The sequence below is a fragment of the Haliotis rufescens genome, unplaced genomic scaffold (genome assembly GCF_023055435.1).
Source record: "Haliotis rufescens isolate VD_foot unplaced genomic scaffold, xgHalRufe1.0.p SCAF_2, whole genome shotgun sequence".
In the NCBI taxonomy this organism is placed as follows: Eukaryota; Metazoa; Mollusca; class Gastropoda; order Lepetellida; family Haliotidae; genus Haliotis; species Haliotis rufescens.
Genome location: NW_025963890.1, coordinates 45689302 through 45714981, shown reverse-complemented (window position 1 = coordinate 45714981; position 25680 = coordinate 45689302). Strand labels below are relative to the sequence as shown.

The following is a 25680-nucleotide window of genomic DNA, read 5'->3' as shown; positions in this document are numbered from 1 at the left end:
AATACCACACAGAAACATTGATTATTTTGAACAACCAACGAGTCAAGCTGTTGGTCAAGATGTCCAATGATGACTGTTTGATTGGCATTCTAGAGTCAACATGGTCAAGGAGTAAATAGGAAAACACACTTTATGGATAACAAGTAGATGCTGTAAACCAGAAGTTGTTATCCATAACGTATGTTTTCCAATATAGCTTATGGCCCTGTAATGTCAAGTCAAATCTTACTGGAAGACAAACCTATCCAGAATGTGCATAATTGTATGCTTTTTGGCAGTCACGACTAACGATACCTTCAGTTTCTTACACGGGTCTATGTGTGTGACACGGCCTGTAGATACAATCTTACGTTCACAGTAATGCAGAAAGAGTGCACACTCAAGATTTGAATCCGAAACTGTCATCCTGCAAATGCTTTGTGAGGCTATGCTCGCAAAATTATCAAATAAACCCCTGGGCAAAAGAAAGCAAAAGAATACACTTGATGGCTGGATGTGATCAAAACATTACAAAGTTATCAAAACGTTACTAAACTGAAAACAGTTGCCTAGACACTGCAAACGTACGGTCCAAAACAGAACCATGAACCGTATCAAATACATCACCATCGAAACACCATTTTGTCTGTTTCAGCCGCTATCAAGTATGAGCGTGTACTTTCATTTTCTCGGCATGTTTAAAACATATGACTTGGGGAAATACATGTGGTGGTCGTCAGCTTTCAGATAGTTTTAAGATTTGAATCCGAAACTGTAATGCTGCAAATGATTTGTGAGGCTATGCTCGCAATAAGTATCAAATGAACCCCTAGGCAAACGAAAGCATACACTTGACAGCTGGATGTGACCAAAACATTACAAAGTTTATCAAAACGTTACCAGGATGGAAACAGCCGCCGAGACACTGCAAACATACGGTCCAAAACAAAACCATGAACCGTATCAAATACATCACCATCGAAACACCTTCTCCATCAGTGTCTCCATCTGAAGGGGGCACGGGTGGCCCAGTCGTCTAAGGCGCCGCGATTCGCTGTGCAGAGTTGCGTCCCTTGGGCAGGCCAGAAACCTATGATTGTGGGTTCTAATCCCGGTTCGCCCCGATTATGTTTCTAGGTTTGTCAGCACCATACCCGTGCTCGTGGGTTTTACCGAAGTGGTAAACGTCTGAGATCTGCATCACTTCGGGCTTACCTCCCACATTAAGCTGACACGCCGCGATATAACTGGAATACTGTTAGAAGCGCCGTTAAACCCAACTCACTTACTCACCATCTGAATATAACATGAGGTTCAGTGAGGCAAGGACGACTCTCTTGCTTCAAACAACATTGATATGGTGGTTCATTCAGTTGAAGCACCCTTAGTTTTTATACACATTCCAGCGGTTGTGCACATCATTTGTCAGACAAGCAAAATCGTTATGCAATAAATATTTATTAACGATGGATTGTCTTGCATTCACAGAACCGTATAGAATGACAATGAATGATTAATAGGTTCGAGAAGGTCGACCCTGGCCGTCAACACGCAATGCAAACCAGCAAACAGTACACTATAGTATCGATCCTGTTGTATGTATCTGAACGTGTGTAAGAAAACTAATAATATATTCATGCAACCTTACTGGATGATAACACATCTTGGCTGGGTTGACTTGCCGAACTCTCCTTTCATCAGAAATATACCCCAACATACACCCGTCCCCTCCCACCACATCGTCCCAAACTCCCTACCCTCAGAAACACTTCACTCCCGAATCTCTATCATCAGAAGCGCTTCACTCCCTACTCCATATTCTCAGAAAAACTTCACCCCTACTCCCTATCTTCAGACACACCTCAGTCACAAATCCCTATCATCAGAAGCGCATCACTCCCTACTCCCTATCCTCAGAAGCGCTTCACTCCCTACTCCGTATTCTCAGAAACACTTTACCCCTACTCCCTATCATCAGTAACACTTTACCCCTACTCCCTATAATCAGGAGCGCTTCACTGCCTACTCCATATTCTCAGAAACACTTCACCCCTACTCCCTATCATCAGTAACACTTTACCCCTACTCCCTATCATCAGTAACACTTTACCCCTACTCCCTATCATCAGAAGCGCTTCACTCCCTACTCCCTATCATCAGTAACACTTCACCCCTACTCCCTATCATCAGTAACACTTTACCCCTACTCCCTATCATCAGTAACACTTCACCCCTACTCCCTATCATCAGTGACACTTTACCCCTACTCCCTATCATCAGTAACACTTTACCCCTAATCCCTATCATCAGTAACACTTCACCCCTACTCCCTATCATCAGTAACACTTTACCCCTACTCCCTATAATCAGGAGCGCTTCACTGCCTACTCCGTATTCTCAGAAACACTTCACCCCTACTCCCTATCATCAGTAACACTTTACCCCTACTCCCTATAATCAGAAGCGCTTCACTCCCTACTCCGTATTCTCAGAAACACTTCACCCCTACTCCCTATCATCAGTAACACTTTACCCCTACTCCCTATCATCAGAAGCGCTTCACTGCCTACTCCCTATCCTCAGTAACACTTCACCCCTACTCCCTATCTTCAAACACACCTCACTCACAAATCCCTATCATCAGAAACATTTCACCCCTACTCCCTATCATCAGATGCGCTTCACTCCCTACTCCCTATCCTCAGTAACACTTCCCCCCTACTCCCTTTTTATCAGAAGCACTTCACTCCCTACTCCCTATCCTCAGGAACACTTCACCCCTACTCCCTATCATCAGAAACACTTCCCCCCTACTCCCTATCATCAGAAGCGCTTCACTTCCTACTTCCTATCATCAGTAACACTTCCCCCCTACTCCCTATCATCAGAAACGCTTCACTCCCTGCTCCGTATTCTGAGAAACACTTCCCCCCTGCTCCCTACCTTCAAACACACCTCACTCACAAATCCCTATCATCAGAAGCGCTTCACTCCCTACTCCCTATCATCAGAAGCGCTTCACTCCCTACTCCCTATCCTCAGTAACACTTTATCCCTACTCCCTATCATCAAAAGCGCTTCACTCCCTACTCCCTATCATCAGTAACACTTCACCCCTACTCCCTATCGCCAGAAGCGCTTCACTCCCTACTCCCTATCATCAGAAGCGCTTCACTCCCTACTCCCTATCATCAGAAGCACTTCACTCCCTGCTCCCTATCCTCAGTAATACTTCACCCCTACTCTCTGTCATCAGAAGCGCTTCACTCTCTACTCCCTATCATCAGAAGCGCTTCACTCCCTGCTCCCTATCCTCAGTAACACTTCCCCCCTACTCCCTATCACCAGAAGCGCTTCACTCCCTGCTCCCTATCCTCAGTAACACTTCACCCCTACTCCCTCTCATCAGAAACACTTCCTCCCTACTCCCTATCATCAGAAGCGCTTCACTCCCTGCTCCCTATCCTCAGTAACACTTCACCCCTACTCCCTATCATCAGAAACACTTCCCCCCTACTCCCTATCATCAGAAGCGCTTCACTCCCTGCTCCCTATCCTCAGTAACACTTCACCCCTACTCTCTGTCATCAGAAGCGCTTCACTCTCTACTCCATATCACCAGAAGCGCTTCACTCCCTGCTCCCTATCCTCAGTAACACTTCACCCCTACTCCCTATCATCAGAAACACTTCCCCCCTACTCCCTATCATCAGAAGCGCTTCACTCCCTGCTCCCTATCCTCAGTAACACTTCACCCCTACTCCCTATCATCAGAAACACTTCCCCCCTACTCCCTATCATCAGAAGCGCTTCACTCCCTACTCCCTATCCTCAGTAACACTTCACCCTTACTCCCTATCATCAGAAGCGCTTCACTCCCTACTCCCTATCATCAGAAGCGCTGCACTCCCTGATCCCTATCCTCAGTAACACTTCACCCCTACTCCCTATCATCAGAAGCGCTTCACCCCCTACTCCTTATCCTCAGTAACACTTCACCTCCTACTTACCATCACCTAACCTCACTAATATATGTCGCAGGTCAAATATTTCAACAGCTATTACATAACGTTCCACCTTGTTATGATGTGTGTCATGATCCAAGATGAAGAAGGAGTGAGTGAGTATGGTTTTACGCTCTTCACGATTACGGCGGGGGACATCAGAAATGGGCTTCACAAATTGTACCCATGTGGAGAATCGAACCCGGGCCTTCGGCGTTACGAGCAAACACTTTAACCACTGGGCTCCCCGACCGCCTCCCATGATAACGGAGCATCACCTAGGGTTCACACTAGCGGTACACGTCTATCAGCACACGAGAAGCAGGTGTTGGCGAGCCAGTATTTGAGTGCTGTTTGCCTGGATTTCTTTTCACTGCTCGGACACAGAAAAGCAGGAAACACATTTTCAGGAATGTCCTTCAAGTCGTTGATGTCTTCATCTGCGTCCTCAGCATCCCCCTCCCCCTCACCTGGTCCTTGGTTCAGGGTATCAGAACCTACTTTCTCATTCACCGTCATAAACCCAGAACCAGTTCGTAATAGTTTGGATCCATCAACAAGGTTAGAAGTCGTCTTCTGTGTGTTCTTCATACCCTCAATGAAGTTAGGAGATGTCTTTTGTGGGTTAAGTTTTGAACCTTCGGGTGGAGAAGTCAGAGCCTTCTGGGGACTGGCTTTAGTAGCTTCTGTTGGGTTGGCAGGGAGTTTTTGCGTATTTGGCTTGTTATCTGTTGCAGGAAAAGGCTCAGTGTCTTCCTGCGAGTGTTGAGATGCATCGCTTGATATTGTGACATCATCCACCCAACACTTCGGTCGTTCTGACATCGAGGAGTCATCTAAAGACAGTGACCCTGACGAAGAACAGTCACTTCCGGTCCTCCATTTACACGTCAAGGGTGTTCCATGTCTGGTGATGTTAACCCGGTGGCTTGAATCAACTTGTCGTGCTACATCTGCGGTGTGTGCTGTATTGGACGTTGCCCAGCAGCTGCAATGGAAGCAGAGATATTTGGGAAATTATTATAAAAGCATACACACCATTTAAGGAAATTGCAAAGCCCTTTCCATATCCAACAGAAATCCCTGCACAAAGCAGATTCGATTGTACGTTTCCGACTATATCATGAGCATGTGTTTGTGAATCATTATCAAATGGTAATGATACCAGGTGTTCGCGAAAAGGTGAGCGTAACCTGCCCCATCGGTGGCACCCGTCACAAACACATGTAAAGGCAAGTCAATCGTACACCTGAATAAACATGGAACATATGGTACAAGTCAAAATAGGGAATTGCATCGGACATCATTTTTGTCACTGATGCAAAAGGGCCTTTAACATCATTGATACGGAAAACAAATTGTAGAAACAAGTAAGACGTCACGTACATATATAATAGAAAAGGCGATGGAGGTAGTCGTCACTCTGGTTCGATTCCCACATCAAAACACTTTAATCAGAATATTCTTGGCATTGATCAATCGTCCTATATTCCGTCAACTATGTTTGACTCGTCCTATAGATCGGTACATGGTATGGACTGATGTTGTTCATTATTAAGGCATATATTAATAACATACTGACATCTTTGGTGCACAGGGGCGGTGGAGTAGCCTAGTGGTTAAAGTGTTCGCTCGTCACGCCGAAGACCCGGGTTCGATTCTCTACATGAGTACAATGTGTGAAGCTCATTTCTGGTGTCCCCCGCCGTGATATTGCTGTAATATTGCTACATCGGCGTAAAACATTACTCACTCACTTTGGTGCACGTTTTACTGATATGAGTTGATTAAACGGGTACTGGCAGCACCCAGATCACTAACAGGCAAAGGTACACAGTTCACAGATCACTGAAAGTTTGTGTATGTAACTTACATAGGTTAACGCACGGATCACAAACAGCTAATATGTTGATCAACTGATTACGTTGATCACAGGTCACTGATAACAATGTGTATTTTCCACTGACACAAGTTGATCACATATCAATGAACATTGGACTGACATTATTGACACAAGTTGATCACAGAGGTACTCGAACACAACCCACCAGGTAACCAGGATTCCGGGTCGTATTACACATCCACATTAATGATAATGGACACGATATAACCCATTATAGTGTTGACTTGTTTGCCTAGCCTTAACACAGACTTATGATTTGTGGCAGCACTCGGCGCTCAAGGGAGATATCATATGTGGCTGGTTACCAGGTGGAGCTCATAAACATTCTTTGTTGTGTGTGGGGTGGGGTATGGTGGGTGGGGGTTGGGGAGGGGGGGGGGGGGGGGGGGGTGGACTGACGAAACATTAACGTATAATGTAATATTAATAATAATTGACTTAAATTCTGTGAGTAGCAATGATCCTCTTTTGCAAATACGCAGCACTCCAACAGTTCCGGTGTCACATGAAAGCCTCGGACTTTGCCACATAAAACCTCAAACCCCCTTACACACATAGCGGGCATCGATCGAGGGAAGACACTCAATATATCAGAGGGGATCGATACACCTCGTCTTACTTCGCGGTCACACAGTTTGGTTTACAGTCAAGATCCTAAGAAATTTTTATTTGTTTGTCCTAACGCCACACTCAGCAATGTTCCAGCTACATAACGTCTGTCTGTAACCAATCGTGTCTAGCCCAGGCAATCCAGTGACTGACATCATGAGCACCGATCTACGCAACCTGATCATCTAGTCTGATCTCCAGATCCTATTAGTCGAATCTTACCACAAGCAGTGGTTGCTGAAACCAAATTCTAGCCGGATCTTACACAACAAACAATACCAAACACAAACAATACCAAACACAAACAAACACAGACAATACCAAACACAAACAAACACAGACAATACCAAACACAAACAAACACAGACAATACCAAACACAAGACTATGGGCAAACTTTCTGTCAGACCGGTGAGGTTTTTTCTTCTAGACAATATGTCGATCATATTGATATTTTTTAGAGAATTTGTTTGGCATCACTGATAGATTAATATCCCCGCTTTCATGTATTTCAAACAACAACAAGCTTTTTTATTTTCTGGTGTGTTTTGCCGGAATAGTATCCGAGAAACATATCGTAATCTCTAAGAAGCAGTCCTACGTTAATTCGGCCAACTGAAGAATACGTGTTGGAGGCCTACTGACAATACGAAAATAAACTGAAACTCTTGACAACAGGTGTGGCAAACAATTCAGTGTAAGCCATCTGTGTGTCAGTAATCACATTAACAAAAAGTGCATATGCGGAAACCCACTGTCAACAGCTACCTGTGTGGAAACTTACTGACAGCAGTTACCTATGTGGAAACCTACTGACAACAACTACCTCTGCGGAAACCTACTGACAAGAGCTATCTGTGTGGAAACCCACTGTCAACAGCTACCTCTGCGGAAACCTACTGACAACAGCTATCTGTGTGGAAACCCACTGTCAACAGCTACCTCTGCGGAAACCTACTGACAACAGCTACCTGTGTGGAAACCCACTGTCAACAGCTACCTGTGTGTAAACCTACTGACAGCAGTTACCTATGTGGAAACCTACTGACAACAGCTACCTCTGCGGAAACCTACTGACAAGAGCTACCTGTCCGGAAACCTACTGACAACAGCTACCTGTGTGGAAACCTACTGACAGCAGTTACCTGTCCGGAAACCTACTGACAAGAGCTACCTGTCCGGAAACCCACTGTCAACAGCTACCTGTGTGGAAACCTACTGACAACAGCTACCTGTCCGGAAACCTACTGACAACAGCTACCTGTTGGGAAACCTACTGACAGCAGTTACCTATGTGAAAACCTACTGACAACAGCTACCTGTCCGGAAACCTACTGACAGCAGTTACCTATGTGGAAACCTACTGACAACAGCTACCTGTGCGGCGATCTACTGACAACAGCTACCTGTGCGGAAACCTACTGACAACAGCTACCTGTGTGGAAACCTACTGACAGCAGTTACCTGTGCGGAAACCTACTGACAAGAGCTACCTGTCCGGAAACCCACTGTCAACAGCTACCTGTGTGGAAACCTACTGACAACAGCTACCTGTCCGGAAACCTACTGACAACAGCTACCTGTTGGGAAACCTACTGACAGCAGTTACCTATGTGAAAACCTACTGACAACAGCTACCTGTCCGGAAACCTACTGACAGCAGTTACCTATGTGGAAACCTACTGACAACAGCTACCTGTGCGGCGATCTACTGACAACAGCTACCTGTGCGGAAACCTACTGACAACAGCTACCTGTGTGGAAACCTACTGACAGCAGTTACCTGTGCGGAAACCTACTGACAAGAGCTACCTGTCCGGAAACCTACTGACAACAGCTACCTGTGTGGAAACCTACTGACAACAGCTACCTGTGTGGAAACCTACTGACAGCAGTTACCTGTGCGGAAACCTACTGACAAGAGCTACCTGTCCGGAAACCTACTGACAACAGCTACCTGTGTGGAAACCTACTGACAACAGCTACCTGTGCGGAAACCTACTGACAAGAGCTACCTCTGCGGAAACCTACTGACAAGAGCTACCTGTCCGGAAACCTACTGACAACAGCTACCTGTGTGGAAACCTACTGACAACAGCTACCTGTGTGTAAACCTACTGACAGCAGTTACCTGTCCGGAAACCTACTGACAAGAGCTACCTGTCCGGAAACCCACTGTCAACAGCTACCTGTGTGGAAACCTACTGACAACAGCTACCTGTCCGGAAACCTACTGACAACAGCTACCTGTTGGGAAACCTACTGACAGCAGTTACCTATGTGAAAACCTACTGACAACAGCTACCTGTCCGGAAACCTACTGACAGCAGTTACCTATGTGGAAACCTACTGACAACAGCTACCTGTGCGGCGATCTACTGACAACAGCTACCTGTGCGGAAACCTACTGACAACAGCTACCTGTGTGGAAACCTACTGACAGCAGTTACCTGTGCGGAAACCTACTGACAAGAGCTACCTGTCCGGAAACCTACTGACAAAGCTACCTGTGTGGAAACCTACTGACAACAGCTACCTGTGTGGAAACCTACTGACAGCAGTTACCTGTGCGGAAACCTACTGACAAGAGCTACCTGTCCGGAAACCTACTGACAACAGCTACCTGTGTGGAAACCTACTGACAACAGCTACCTGTGCGGAAACCTACTGACAAGAGCTACCTCTGCGGAAACCTACTGACAAGAGCTACCTGTCCGGAAACCTACTGACAACAGCTACCTGTGTGGAAACCTACTGACAACAGCTACCTGTGTGGAAACCTACTGACAACAGCAACCTCTCCGGAAACCTACTGACAACAGCTACCTGTGTGGAAACCTACTGACAACAGCTACCTGTGCGGAAACCTACTGACAACAGCTACCTGTTGGGAAACCTACTGACAGCAGCTCCCTGTGCGGAGATCTACTGACAAGAGCTATCTGTGTGGAAACCTACTGACAACAGCTACCTTTTGGGAAACCTACTGATAACAGCTACCTGTGTGGAAACCTGCTGACAACAGCAACCTGTGTGGAAACCTACTGACAACAGCTACCTGTGTGGAAACCTACTGACAACAGCTACCTGTGCGGAAACCTACTGACAACAGCTACCTGTGCGGAAACCTGCTGACAACAGCTACCTGTGCGGAAACCTACTGACAACAGCTACCTGTGCGGAAACCTACTGACAAGAGCTACCTGTGTGGAAACCTACTGACAACAGCTACCTGTGCGGAAACCTACTGACAACAGCTACCTGTGTGGAAACCTACTGACAACAGCTACCTGTGTGGAAACCTGCTGACAACAGCAACCTGTGTGGAAACCTGCTGACAACAGCTACCTGTGTGGAAACCTGCTGACAACAGCAACCTGTGTGGAAACCTGCTGACAACAGCTACATGCGTGGAAACCTACTGACAACAGCTACCTGTGTGGAAACCTGCTGACAACAGCAACCTGTGTGGAAACCTACTGACAACAGCTACCTGTGTGGAAACCTACTGACAACAGCTACCTGTGCGGAAACCTACTGACAACAGCTACCTGTTGGGAAACCTACTGACAACAGCTCCCTGTGCGGAGATCTACTGACAACAGCTACCTGTGTGGAAACCTACTGACAACAGCTACCTTTTGGGAAACCTACTGATAACAGCTACATGCGTGGAAACCTACTGACAACAGCTACCTGTGTGGAAACCTACTGACAACAGCTACCTGTGCGGAAACCTACTGACAACAGCTCCCTGTGTGGAAACCTACTGACAAGAGCTACCTGTGCGGAAACCGACTGACAAAATCTACCTGTGCGGAAACCTACTGACAACAGCTACCTGTGCAGAAACCTACTGACAACAGCTACCTGTTTCGAAACCTACTGACAACAGCTACCTGTGTGGAAACCTACTGACAACAGCTACCTCTGCGGAAACCTACTGACAAACAGCTACCTCTCCGGAAACCTACTGACAACAGCTACCTGTGTGGAAACCTACTGACAAACAGCTACCTGTGGGGAAACCTCCCGACAACAGCTACCTCTCCGGAAACCTACTGACAACAGCTACCTGTGTGGAAACCTACTGACAACAGCTACCTGTGCGGAAAGCTACTGACAACAGCTACCTGTGTGGAAACCTACTGACAACAGCAACCTGTCCGGAAACCTACTGACAACAGCTACCTGTGTGGAAACCTCCCGACATCAGCTACCTGTGTGGAAACCTACTGAAAATAGCTACCTGTGTGAAAAACACAATGCAACTTAAAAAATATGATTTTAATTCGAAACCACTTGCAACAAAACAAGATCTGACGTTACCGACGCGCTTTGACACGCAGTTGTAATCCCCTCTAAGTTGAACATTGTCCGCTCGCCAGCCTGGCATACAATAATCAGATTAGAGCGCACTAACAGATTACCCCACACTAATCGGTTCAGAGTAATCCCAGCTTTAAGTATATAGCAGTTACCTGCTACACATCCAAAAGTTGCATTACTGCTAATTATCCCGCTGTGCTTAAGCCCCACGGTAATATGATCTTAAATAGAATTAGGTTGAGCAATAATCATCGTTTATCCAATCCAGACATCCACGTACAGGCGGTTCCAGTGGGAAGAATGCAACCAAATTGCATGAACGTGTTTGTATCAACACTTTGCTGTAGGGGATATCACAACCGTCAAAAAGTTATTTGTACAAATAGCTATTTGTGAATACGAACTTTCTGAATGAACAAGCCTGAGGTCAGGGAGGGGGTGGGGAAAGGGGTCATGGGCGGGGCCAAAGGGTTGGGTGCCTTTTTTTTTCTTTCTTTTTTTCTTTTGTTTTGGTTTTTGTTTGTTTGTTGTTTGTTTTTGTTGGGTTTTTTTTGGGGGGGAGGGGGTTGTTGTTTTTTTCTGTTGTTTTTGTTTTCTTTGCTTTTGTTTTTTTTTGATTGATTGATTGATTGATTGATTGATTGATTGATTGATTGATTGATTGATTGATTGATTTTCATATTATTTATTTATTCTTTTTGTGTGTGTGTGTGTGTGTGTGTGGGGGGGGGGGGGGGGGGGGGGGGTGCAGAGCTACTCCATTTATTCGGAATTTTACAGTTTTGAAATAGGTTTCACCGATGTTGCTAAGACCACGGTACTTATTTGTACGAAAGAGCTGTTCCTATGTCGAATGTACAGGCATACACGTTAAGGGTAGTAGGGTATTTATAACTACTATTAGGATATCATATTCCGATTTGAATAAAGAGCTTATCGTATCGTCTTGGCAAATGTTCAAATCTTTTGTTCTGTGCCGAAATCATTTATTCTGCCTTTTATCAGTTAACAGATGCATGATAATAGATCCAATTGCTTATTCTGTTCAAGCTGCGTGGGTTATTGTGTACAATGGTGTATAAGTGGGTACCTAGAGTGTCTTAGGCGGGACAATGCCTTGCCTACATAGAGTTTGATGTTCCCCTGAGAGGTGATTGTGGGGGCTGTTCTGTGTCCACTCTACACAAAGTCCCTATTGAGTAGATACAGCATATTGTCAAACTCCGTCGAGCTGGAAGGGGCAGCACAGTGAAATACATGTCCAGATTTACCAATCTTAACCCTGGAGTATCATTGTCATATCTATGAAGACTTCCCCACCACAATAGACACATATAAGACAAGTAAGCACATGGTCCGGACGTTAACTGTTGGGAAGGTCTCTACTGTATCAAGGGACATAGAGGTTCCTCTACAACTGACAAAACGGAGTGTAAGGGCGTCTCTAAGGTGGCATAAGGGCAAACTGAGAAGCTGACATGGCTAGATAGTACATATATGTAGTATCAATAGTGATAATATCATTTTTATATAATTTGGCATGGGTTTCAAAATAATCATCTTGCTGTCGTTTCTTTGGTAAGATTAATACCAAAGAACGGTTTTAACTGATTTTGTCCATATTTCAGACATTCATCACACACGTACACCAAAGTTTGTTTATAACTAATACACGTATCGAGTTTTCATAAATTCTGACAATTATGGGGTTAGAGACTAAACGCCGATATGAACAATATTTCGGTAATATCACGGTGAGTCAGCTTACAATGAGAAAAGGGACCTCAGTAACACAGACAGTACACGGGGAAATCCAAGGTTCGTAATCGAGGATTCGAACTCATGATCTGCAGAACCTCCAGTAATTGGACGCAACTCTGCAACCTCTGTCAATTTCCATTGGGTCGCCTTAATATTAAGAAATATGACATGCAAACTTATTTTAAAGTTTTCTGATCCTAAACTTTAATATGATGAATTGACTTACCATGGTGTTGGACGGGCGCTTGTCAGTGAAGCCGATCTGTGTTGACGATGTCGTGATCCGCTGGATGTGTCGGAAGCGTTGTCTGTCATGTAGCCATCTCTCCGCGCTGACCCAGTCCTCATGAAACACATCTCCGGTCGAGAAGAGACCCGTGTGCACGTGCTACCATCCAGGGTGTGTTCGTGATGAAGCATCTCATTACCATAGTCTGGAAGAAAATCTCTAACACGTGGCTCAGTGATGCCGCCATTGGGTATCAGAAAGAAATCCGAGCCGGGCTGTCGGGAAATCTTGCACTGAGGTCGTGGCGTCTGACCGCGAGAAACTGGCGTGGTTCTCACGAAGAAGTCACTGTTACTTTGGTGCAGGGCCCGCTCAATGCCAGGGTTGGTCCTTCCTCTTGTGTGAGAGTACTTCCCGGCTTCTGACTGGGGTCGAACCCGGATGGAACTGAGCATCATGGGCTTCCTGTTATACAACACGCTACCATATTGGGTAGGACCTGTCCTCAGAGAACTGGAGTTGGTCTGGGTGGGAATGTGTGGGGTGGTGTTTGGGCGTGGCACGTCATTGATTCTGAAAATGTTGACAGATGTGTCGGAGTTGGAAAGGTTCTTGATTGAGAACTCAAACCTCCGTCTGCTGTACTGCCGAAGATTCTCACTGTCCATGGAAGCCTTGCGAACATCGTAGACGGTGGCGTGAAGCCGATGTCGTTGCTGCTGTGCCTGATGCCGGGCTTGGTCTGCGTTGTGATCCATTGGTAAGTGATCCGGGGTGCGAAGTCGCTGCAAGGATTCAAGACACACGTGATTAGCGACCGACGTGCCCGCGGAACATTTAACTAATGTCATTGTAAGCTTCGCTAACTATCTATCTCAATGACAGGAAGACCCTCAGAGACAGCGTGAGTACACACGTAACCTGCTCGCACTAGCCTGCTGTCATGGTGGCCCCGAGACACCCTACTTGAAGACGATCGCGTTACACGTGCATTATAACGCCCGTTAACGCGTCCCTATGCCAAGCTACCGGCACGGGGGACACTAGGGAATGGTACGGCACAGGTTGGTAGGTCGATGGAACAGTGCGTCCGCTTGTTGCCAAGATTGACGACTGTAATAGCTGCGGGTGATACAACCGGCATATTCAACACACTACCTCCACGAAGGATTATAAATCACAGGTATTTACTCGTTGTTAGTCCCCGTGGCCCTCCTGTTGAATCGCGCCCCGGCTGTCATTTGACTCATTATAACAGCTAAGCTGGCCTATTCACGTCGGAGAGAGACACGCAGCTAAAGCTGCGCTTAATAACCGAATACCTGATAATACTGATTGCTTTACACAGACTGGCGTAGTCAGCATGGGAATGTCAACTTCGTTACGTTACTGTCAAGATCAATATAAGAAATCGAGAAGATATGCAACCGATTGTCGTGCGCGACCCACTAAAGCATTGGGCTATGCTACTCTTCTCTGTTCTACGTTACGTTATTAAAAGGACAATCAACCGTATCGGTTGACAGCAATGATTCAGTCTCAACCGAGCTTCAGCAAAGTTTCAAACGAGTTCAACCGAGATTCAACTGAGTTTCAACCGAGTCATAACCGAGTCATAACAGAGTCATATCCGAGTCGCATTCGTAACCTGTTTGTATGGATATGTCATCGTACTCAAAGGTCTGACACCGATGTCAATGTGTCTCATTGACAAAATCGTTGGAGTATGGCTAACCATGACATGAATTCACGTTAACTTATCTGTAGAAAGGACAAATCTATCGAGTGTGTGATGCGGACGGTAGGATTTTTCCTGTGGTAGGCTGCATGCGTGCCAGGGACTACCCGCTTGTACTGACATTAATAAATAATGGCCCTACTCCACTCGTCGCAGTCACGACATCCAATACTCAGGAGTAATCGACCGTCAATTGTTGAATCAGTTTTGAATGTTTTTAACTGCGTTCTGGTTATACAACGACGGCAATAATGGTGTGACAACGTGTATATTACGACACAGCGTAACGCTGATTCCAGCGGGGACATCAATCCGTCAACACTTCTATGCGGGTGGGATTAGTGGTGTCGAGACGAGTGAGAATAGTGAGGGGGGTGACGCACAGGTGACATACCCGTCTTGGGAGGAGGGAGGGGAGGGGACGCACAGGTGACATACACGTCTTGGGAGGAGGGAGAGGAGGGGACGCACAGGTGACAAACACGTCTGGGGAGGGGGGGGGGGGGGGAACGTACAGGTAGCATACACGTCTGGGGAGGGGAGGGGACGTACAGGTAGCATACACGTCTAGGGAGGAGGGAGGGGAGGGGACATACAGGTAGCAGACACGTCTGGGGAGGAGGGAGGGGAGGGGACGTACAGGTGACATACACGTCTGGGGGAGGAGGGAGGGGAGGGGACGTACAGGTGACAAACACGTCTGGGGGAGGAGGGACGGGAGAGAGGACGTATAGGTGACAAACACGTCTGGGGGAGGAGGGAGAGGAGGGGACGTACAGGTAGCATACACGTCTGGGGGAGGAGGGAGGGGAGGGGACGTACAGGTGACAAACACGTCTGGGGGAGGAGGGACGGGAGGGGACGTACAGGTGACATACACGTCTGGGGGAGGAGGGAGGGGAGGGGACGTACAGGTGACATACATGTCTGGGGGAGGAGGGAGGGGAGGGGACGTACAGGTGACATACATGTCTGGGGGAGGAGGGAGGTGAGGGGACGTACAGGTGACATACATGTCTGGGGGAGGAGGGAGGGGAGGGGACGTACAGGTGACATACATGTCTGGGGGAGGGGGGGGGGAACGTACAGGTAGCATACACGTCTGGGGAGGGGAGGGGACGTACAGGTAGCATACACGTCTAGGGATGAGGGAGGGGAGGAGACATACAGGTAGCAGACACGTCTGGGGAGGAGGGAGGGGAGGGGACATACAGGTAGCAGACACGTCTGGGGAGGGGAGGGGACGTACAGGTAGCATACACGTCTAGGGAGGAGGGAGGGGAGGGGACATACAGGTAGCAGACACGTCTGGGGAGGAGGGAGGGGAGGGGACGTACAGGTGACATACACGTCTGGGGGAGGAGGGAGGGGAGGGGACGTACAGGTGACAAACACGTCTGGGGGAGGAGGGACGGGAGAGAGGACGTACAGGTGACATACACGTCTGGGGGAGGAGGGAGGGGAGGGGACGTACAGGTGACAAACACGTCTGGGGGAGGAGGGACGGGAGAGAGGACGTACAGGTGACAAACACGTCTGGGGGAGGAGGGAGAGGAGGGGACGAACAGGTAGCATACATGTCTGGGGGAGGAGGGAGGTGAGGGGACGTACAGGTGACATACATGTCTGGGGGAGGAGGGAGGGGAGGGGACGTACAGGTAGCATACACGTCTGGGGGAGGAGGGAGGGGAGGGGACGTACAGGTGACATACATGTCTGGGGGAGGAGGGAGGTGAGGGGACGTACAGGTGACATACATGTCTGGGGGAGGAGGGACGGGAGGGGACGTACAGGTAGCATACACGTCTGGGGGAGGAGGGAGGGGAGGGGACGTACAGGTGACATACATGTCTGGGGGAGGAGGGAGGGGAGGGGACGTACAGGTGACATACATGTCTGGGGGAGGAGGGAGGGGAGGGGACGTACAGGTGACATACACGTCTGGGGAGGAGGGAGGGGAGGGGACGTATAGGTATCATACACGTCTGGGGAGTACATGGGACCAAAACAGGGTTGTTTGTTTGCTAGTTTTCAAATCCTTTGTGTGTATAGCTGAATTAGCTTTTCATCGATTGGATTAAACACTGACAGGGACACTGTATATAGCCTGTTTGATCCTATTGATATGTGTTCAAACACAGGTCGACATGCTTCTCTAGGCCTCCGTGACCTGTGTGTCGTCATTCAGGTTATGGTGTTTCTCGCCGTGCATATTTCGGAGAGCGACGGGACATAACGACAGTGAACTTCCCTTTGAAACACCAGGGGCATGCTACGACACCTAATGTTCGGCGTACTGATGATGTTATGTTGGTAACTACATAAACATGTAAACAAATGCTTCTCCAATGGTGACCTCAACCGCTGTGATGAAAGCCTTTTTACACTGTGCGAATTCAAGTCATGTTTTATCCTTTGAACAGTATTTCAGCTATGTCATGGCGTGCCAGACCAACGTGGCGATGGGGAGAAAGCTTAAAGCGGTGCACGTCGAAGACATTTACAACTTTGGCGAAACCCACGAAGACGTGCACGGTGCTGTCATTATCATTATCATTATGATCATTATCATTATTATCATTACCATATATCATCATTGTCATAATTATCATCATCATTATCAGTATTATAGATATTATCATTACCATATATCATCATTATCATAATTATCATTATCAGTATGATCATTATGATTATTATCGATCTTATCATTACCATATATCATCATTATCATAATTATCATGATAATTATCATCATTATCAGTATTATCACCATTACCATTATTATTATTATCATCATCATTATTATCACGATTATCATGTATTATTATATTATGTATATAATAAACATGATGTATTCTATATACCTCATTACCTAATACCAAAATACATACAAAATGATAAAAAAAACCTAATCTGGGTGAATCTGAGATTGACTATTAATACAGCGTTGCAGTCTGGATTCCAATTAGGACTGGACCCGTGAAGATCAGGGGTAGAATAGGTCTTCAGCAACCCATGCTTGCCGTAAAAGGCGACTATACTTGTAAGAGGCGACTAACAGGATCGGGTGGTCAGGCTCGCTGACTTGGTTGATTCATGTCAACGTATCCCAATTGCATGGATCGATGTCCATGATATCAATCACTGGATTGACTGGTCCAGACTCGATTATTTACAGACCGCCGTCATATAGCTGGAATATTGCTGAGTACTGCGTTAAAAACAAACAAACAAACAAAACCTTGGGACAGTAGCCCCCCCCCCCCAAAAAAAAAAAAAGAAAAATCTTTTTTAAAAAAGTACCGTGTTTTTAGGTTTCTGGGTGTGTATGCGTGTATGTATATCCATGTATGTATGTAGCTTTGTCCTTCTGGATGATATCTGTAGCTATTAACTGGCGGATTACATAAACATGTTTAATGTATTACCTTCGCGCATTCATTCGTATAATTCTATAACGTGGTAATGTATCAATCCTGCTCTACAAGTAGTTTCATGATCCAAATATTGCATCTGTTTTTGTCCATATGCGACATGTACTTAGATGTACGGTGGCGGGTGGGTAGCCTAGTGGTTAAAGCGTCACGCCGAAGACCTGGGTTCGATTCCAGACATGGGACGGGTACAATGTGTGAAGCCCATTTCTGGTGTCCCCCGCCGTGATATTGCTGGAATATTGCTAAAAGCGGCGTAAAACCATATTCACTCACTCACTCACTTAGATTTACGACGGCATATCAGAAAGCTGTGAGCCTTGCATATCTAGGTTGTTGGTATGCTTTCGTGTGACATACGAGGTGAGGCTGAAAAGTTCTAAGCCCAACAACGAAGCGTGTATAGTACGCCTTTAATAGTTTTTTTTATGTATAAAGTACAATACTTCTCATGCTTACAGACTACAATGGAACTAAATACACAACCTGTATATTTCTGCAGGTAACAAAGCTATTAAGTGTCCTCTCTTGACACAATGGACAATATTGGCCACTGCTTATCTCCAACTGAAAAGGAGTGAGTGAGTGAGTTGGTTTTAACGCCTCTTTTAACAGTATTCCACTTATATCAAGGCGTGTCAGCTTAATGCTAGAGGAAAGCCCGAAGTGATGCAGGTCTCGGACGTTTACCACTTCGGTGAAACCCACGAGCACGGGTATGGTGCTGACGAACCTAGAAACATAATTGGGGCGAACCGGGATTCGAACCCAAAATCATAGGTTTCTGGCGTGCCCAAGGGACGCAACTCTGCACAGCGAGTCGTGGCGCCTTAGACGACTGGGCCGCCCGTGCCCCCAACTGAAAGGGAGAACGCCAACAGACATCCATGAGGACATGGGGGTCTATTTTAAGGGATGGTGTTCCTTCGTTTGCCACTGTTGATAGGTGACAGTGTTTAGTGGTTTAAGGGTAGGAGGGTAAGAACCTCGGAACTGATCGAAGATGATCGAAGTTGATCGAAGATCAGGAAGACATTCAACGACCACTACTAAGGGAAATGACAAACTACTTTGATTATGGAGGATCGACGACTCTCCACACGTTACATACAATACAGTGGGCATCTCTCTTGAGAGAGTTGAGACCATTCTGAGGAAATAACTAGGCATGACAAATGGGTTCCAAATCGTCAGACTCCCGATCAGTTACGCCCCAGGTTCACCATTTCTTGTGTGAATTTTCAGCAGACCCAGCTGACTTTGCGGAGCGATTTGTAAACTTGAAGGCGTCTTGGATTCACCACTGTCAGATTAACGGTCTAAATAGTGGAAACATCTAACGTCTCTTCCTACGTAGATTCTGTTGTGGAGGACCTCTTACACCACAAGGATGAAGCCTTCTACACCAGTGAGATCAAGGGACTCTAGCATCGTTGGCAGGGGTGTGTGGACAAGTGAGACCCAGGCACTCTACCATTGGTGGCAGAGGTGTGTGGACCAGTAGGATCCAGACACTCTAGCATCGATGGCAGGGGTGTGTGGACCAGTGAGATCCAGGCGCTCCAGCATTGTTGGCAGAGGTGTGTGGACCAGTGAGATCCAGGCACTCCAGCATCGTTGTCAGAGGTGTGTGGACCAGTGAGATCCAGGCGCTCCAGCATCGTTGGCAGAGGTGCGTGGACCAGTGAGATCCAGGCACTCTTCATTATGAATTTCCCTTTGGATAATAATGTCTTATCTTATCTTATCTAGACGCAGCATAGAATTGTTTTAACCATAGAGGATCAATCGCGCAGCGTAGAATTGTTTTAACCATAGAGGATCAATCACGAGTAAATATTGTTAAACGGCTGCATGCTGCATGTTAAAGGTGAGACTGACCAATCATATCCCTGAAGAAGAGATAGGGTAAAGAGTGTGGAAGATGACCCCCGTTCTGAATGACTCAGTAATACCACGAGTTAGAAAAGACCACAGGTTTCACCTATGGGCCAGTAGAACACTCCTCCATTAACACATAAATGTTCTTGTCACATGGGTTCTTAGAATGAAGTCGGATGAAATAAAAGCTACAGAGGTCTAATGTCCTGTCACGTGGGTTCTTAGAATGCAGTCGGATGAAACAAAAGCTACAGAGGTCTAATGTCCTGTCACATGGGTTCTTAGAATGCAATCATATGAAACAAAAGCTACAGAGGTCTAATGTCCTGTCACATGGGTTCTTAGAATGCAATCGGATGAAACAAAAGCTACAGAGGTCTAATGTCCTTTCACGTGGGTTCTTAGAATGCAATCGGATGAAACAAAAGCTACAGAGGTCTAATGTCCTGTCACGTGGGTTCTTAGAATGCAAACGGATGAAACAAAAGCTACAGAGGTCTAATGTCCTGTCACATGGGTTCTTAGAATGCAATCATATGAAACAAAAGCTACAGAGGTCTAATGTCCTGTCACATGGGTTCTTAGAATGCAATCGGATGAAACAAAAGCTACAGAGGTCTAATGTCCTGTCACATGGGTTCTTAGAATGCAATCATATGAAACAAAAGCTACAGAGGTCTAATGTCCTGTCACATGGGTTCTTAGAATGCAGTCGGATGAAACAAAAGCTACAGAGGTCTAATGTCCTGTCACGTGGGTTCTTAGAATGCAATCGGATGAAACAAAAGCTACAGAGGTCTAATGTCCTGTCACGTGGGTTCTTAGAATGAAGTCGGATGAAATAAAAGCTACAGAGGTCTAATGTCCTGTCACGTGGGTTCTTAGAATGCAGTCGGATGAAACAAAAGCTACAGAGGTCTAATGTCCTGTCACATGGGTTCTTAGAATGCAATCATATGAAACAAAAGCTACAGAGGTCTAATGTCCTGTCACATGGGTTCTTAGAATGCAATCGGATGAAACAAAAGCTACAGAGGTCTAATGTCCTTTCACGTGGGTTCTTAGAATGCAATCGGATGAAACAAAAGCTACAGAGGTCTAATGTCCTGTCACGTGGGTTCTTAGAATGCAAACGGATGAAACAAAAGCTACAGAGGTCTAATGTCCTGTCACATGGGTTCTTAAAATGCAATCATATGAAACAAAAGCTACAGAGGTCTAATGTCCTGTCACATGGGTTCTTAGAATGCAATCGGATGAAACAAAAGCTACAGAGGTCTAATGTCCTGTCACATGGGTTTTTAGAATGCAATCATATGAAACAAAAGCTACAGAGGTCTAATGTCCTGTCACATGGGTTCTTAGAATGCAGTCGGATGAAACAAAAGCTACAGAGGTCTAATGTCCTGTCACATGGGTTCTTAGAATGCAATCGGATGAAACAAAAGCTACAGAGGTCTAATGTCCTGTAACGTGGGTTCTTAGAATGCAATCGGATGAAACAAAAGTACAGAGGTCTAATGTCCTGTCACATGGGTTCTTAGAATGCAGTCGGATGAAATAAAGGCTACAGAGGTCTAATGTCCTGTCACATGGGTTCTTAGAATGCAGTCGGATGAAATAAAGGCAACAGAGGTCTAATGTCCTGTCACATGGGTTCTTAGAATGCAGTCGGATGAAATAAAAGCTACAGAGGTCTAATATCCTGTTACATGGGTTAAAAGAATGCAATCGGATGAAATAAAGTCAACAGTGGTCTAATGTCCTGTTAACCAGATGTAATCGAAACCCAGAATAATATTCATTTAAAGTTAGTGACAGGTGAGGCGACCTGGATCCATCATAATGATCCCGAGAACAAAACCTTCAAACGCCTGCGTTGCTGCGGTGGAGGGTTGTTTGATAGACAAGTATGCGAGGCTCAAAACGTTTCCATACCAGGGCTGGGACGAGTCCAAATTTACTACCCGGGTACCCGATCCCCTATTACCCGGCCCTACCGGAGTACCCACTGCAGGTCTCAAGAGTTGGGAACACAATGTCTGATTGGGAATTTATTGCAGCCCTGGCCAAAACTATTTAGATTCTTGTATCAAACGATCAATACACTGAAGTTGACTGAAGTTTTATCTTTACTGAAACATATACCAGCCAAAAGGAATGTGTGCATCGTCAGAAAGAAACGCGAACATTAGCGACTTGTGTAACCAGTGAGCTATAGTGAGTTTTTGTCATCAAACAATATATCACGTGACTAACCACGGGTCCGGGTAGTCCTGTGGGTACCCGGGTCCTACACAGGACCTACCCGATCCGAGTACCCGAGTTACCCGTCCCAGCCCTATTCCATACCCCCTTCCATCGTGTACATACCAATTTGTAAATAGACGTTTCAATAATTCGGTTGGACTCACCAGCACTGTTTGTGTCCCTCTTGGCAGTGTAAGGAGCTTGTCATCCGTGGATGTCCTTGACACTGGAACTGGCAGGGGTCTTGACGACATGGCGTTGCTATGGATTTACAAGAAATACACATTTTGACATTCGTAAACATAGTGGGGTGGTCGGGTAGCCTAGTGGTTAACGCGTTCGCTAGTCACGCCGAAGACCCGGTGCGATTCCCGACATGGGTACAATGTGTAAAGCCCATTTCTGGTGTCCCCCGCCGGGGATATTGCTGGAATGTTGCTAAAAGCGACGTAAAACCATACTCATTCGTAAACCAAGTACATTGCCTCATGAGCATTACCGAACATTTGTAATTTGATGTTATTCGTTGACGTAAAAACAAAACACTCAAAGTTTTTAATGAGAGAAATTCTAACCGAAAGGTACAGCTTCACATCGAACAAATTAAAATAAAATTTTTTTTTTCAATACAATGTTGACAATGAAAATAATGTTAACTATTCACTGAAGCGTACCTGGTCTGTGGTGTTGGACGAGTAGACTATGGCGCCTGGTCAGTGACGGTAGCTCCAGCACACGGTGTATGCAACCCCTATTATCCCTAGACAGGAGTAATAAGAAATCTATAGGTATTCCCTCACACCTGACTAGCTGCCCTTCCTGGCACCGCACGCCAACCGTTCTTAGTCCTGATCGATGTCCATTGTGACAAAACTGCAACTAATACTCCTTTGATTTGTTTCAATCGGTCGTTCATGAAGATCGATACTGTGGCAGACTAAGCGATAGCTAATCTCCCGGGAATCACGTCCAGCAACAAAGGGGGAGTCACTCTCTCGTGACCCAGTGGACAAGGGAGGTAACTCTCCCTTTGTCTTAAATCTGCTACACACGACTTGATACGTACAGTGCTGGTGATACCGATCGGGAATCAATTACTGACAATTGTACACCCTGATCTCCCTGATTTATACCTGGCCGATAGAGCAGAGGATATCACCGTGTGGTCTGTATCTAGACGTGACCATAACTGAAGGAGTAAACACATGCTGATCGTTTTATTGGACATTATTTGTGACTATAACCGACATTAGAAATGCTGTTTCTTTAACCTGCCTTTCACAATGAATGTAGTATATTCCTCCGATTCATAACTGTTTGTGAAAGTAATCTCACTTTATGTCACTAAATAGCTTTTGTCTGAGCGGTGGTTGTATTATAATTCCAAATGTACATACTAATGTATATCTGTGTATTGGCGCATAACCACGGTCATGAAGCCTGACACGCACATTGTTCGTTACATGGGCCTACCGTGCCCGATTTGGAGCCGTGCCTTACACGGGGCGGCTAAATGTTCCATTATGTATGTTAGATTGGAAGAAACTACATACCTAGATATACGAGGTTGACAATCACTGTAAAGAGGCAGTGTTATCGCGGTCAAATCAGTATTATAGATCGCTTGGATAGGAGTATTCCACTGATTGTATCCAGTACTGGTCGGTGAAATTGTGCAAGGCTAATGTTTATGTGCATGGAGACGATTGTGTGCCTTGAGGATAAAGAGACGTCGTACATTCAGCCGTTTTATATTCAGAAAGCATATATATGCAAGGCGCATGGCATTCAAACGTGTTTCAATGTGATATGTAGAGTGTTTGTAATATCAATCGATTTAAGCAGTTCCAAGTCGAGGGTTTTATCGACAAGTGTTTTTTTTTTTATATACTCACCTCCAAAAGAAACGCGAACCATAGAAACATATAGAGAAGTATGTACGTTAAGAAGAGATGTTTAAAATGTGTACCACGTATTATCAAAACTAGCAATCAGTCAAGTGTTACCACAGAGTCTTTATTCTTATCACGATATGCTGCACGATTTTCAAACGTAACACGCTAATCCCACACGAGACAAACGGTGCATCTCGCGTCATGGATCTATGACGTCACATGTGATGCGTTCATGAGCGTCGATACACACAACATACCAGTATGTTCTTTTGTGCGTCGAACCAATCTGAGGTCTCTTGAATATGAGTAGTTCTGCATAATTATATTAACAAACATGTATGGTATTCACGTTTCTTTCGTCGATGAGTATATAAAAAGTGCACTCGTATATTTAATAGTATTCTGAAGCAGGAATTATAACGCAAAACATCAGCATCGTGTTTTGCGCAATCAGAATTAAAAGGACGCTTGATATAGACGTTTCGACCACCTACATAAATTATATAAGTTGTGGGGTAAATTACAGTGGCGCCCCAACATAGTTTTTAATCGTGTTGTGAACGATTTAGGAACAGATGTTGACAAAGAAATATTTCCTTAGTGGAGCTCCTTGACTTGTCCACGACGTTCGACACAACTGATCATTCAATACTCCGTTTGCAGACTAAGAAGTCGATCGTATCTTTATCAAACGGATCTATTCGTATCTTTTTGGTCGCTGTAAATATATATGCACGAGAAACTCGAATCGGAACTGAAGCTGTTGGATTGTGGTGTCCCGCAATATTGTTACCCTTCTTACCAAACCAGTGGGGAACATTAATTGTTGCCTCCTCAAACATAGGATATCATCTTTTTGTTGATGGCACCAAAATGGCTGACAGCTTTGGTCTTGACACTGAGTCCCAAACAGACTGCATCACAAACATGGAGGAATACACTCGTACTGTCAGATCATGGATGTTTGTTTGCTGTTTAATACTCGGCAATATTTCCCCTGTATGACGGCGGTCTGTAACAAATCGAGTCTGGACCAGATAATCCAGTGATGGACGTCATGAGTATCGATCTACCCAATATGGATTCGATGACATGCATCAACCAAGTCAGCGAGCCTGACCACCCGATCCCGTTAGTCGGCTCTTAAGACAAGCATGGTCGCCTTTTATGGCAAGCATTGGTTGCTGAAGACCTATTCTACCCCTGATCTTCACGGGTCAGATAATAGATGGTAGAGAATTTGCTCGTGTTAGATGCTGACCAAACACAAGCTATGATGATTGGACCCTCATTACGGCGTCAAAAGATCCACATAAATCGTTTGAAAATGGGTAACGCAGATTTGCCGTTCTCATTATGAGATACGAACCCTCTAGAATAAAGCTACAAAGATTGTAAGCAGGTCATCCAAAGATTGTCATGTTACACCCCTCTTAAATCACGTTACTAGCTACCCATCAGGCAGATAACTTCCGAATTATTATCACTGACCTACCAGTGTATTCACGGAGGAGCCGTTCCCAGCTTGTGTGACCTCGGCAACGTGTATTGCCCCAGCTGCTCGTCCTCTCCGATCAAGCTCTCAATTTAAGCTGTATTCCTTTCTCCAAACTTATGACATTCTCATCTCGTACATTTGCCCATATTTCTGCCGATCTTTGAAATT

The 25680-nt window shown here is 45.7% G+C and overlaps 1 protein-coding gene across 2 annotated transcripts; it reads right to left on the bottom strand.

Moving 5' to 3' along the window:
• Positions 1–1421: 1421 nt before the first annotated feature.
• On the bottom strand, positions 1422–23316 carry LOC124142182. Of its 2 annotated transcripts, XM_046510483.2 has the most exons (4): positions 22794–23316; positions 22284–22380; positions 12811–13598; positions 1422–4971 (listed from the first exon to the last, which is right to left on the bottom strand). In XM_046510483.2, the coding sequence occupies exons 2-4, from the start codon at positions 22371–22373 to the stop codon at positions 4269–4271; spliced, it is 1581 nt and encodes a 526-aa protein (XP_046366439.2). In that variant the 5' UTR covers positions 22374–22380; positions 22794–23316; the 3' UTR covers positions 1422–4268. The 2 variants fall into 2 exon arrangements, with proteins under 2 accessions (XP_046366439.2, XP_046366440.2); XM_046510484.2 differs by lacking the exons at positions 22284–22380; positions 22794–23316 and adding an exon at positions 14005–14105.
• Between the last annotated feature and the right edge of the window lie 2364 nt (positions 23317–25680).

What these genes read in the sequence shown, in the direction of transcription:
- LOC124142182 (XM_046510483.2), bottom strand. Translation starts at nt 22,373, where the DNA reads ATGTCGTCAAGACCCCTGCCAGTTCCAGTGTCAAGGACATCCACGGAT. An exon ending in GAGGGACACAAACAGTGCTG is followed by an intron (nt 13,599 to 22,283) that starts GTGAGTCCAACC and finishes GAATCCTTGCAG; the next exon opens with CGACTTCGCACCCCGGATCA. An exon ending in AGCGCCCGTCCAACACCATG is followed by an intron (nt 4,972 to 12,810) that starts GTAAGTCAATTC and finishes CTTCCATTGCAG; the next exon opens with CTGCTGGGCAACGTCCAATA.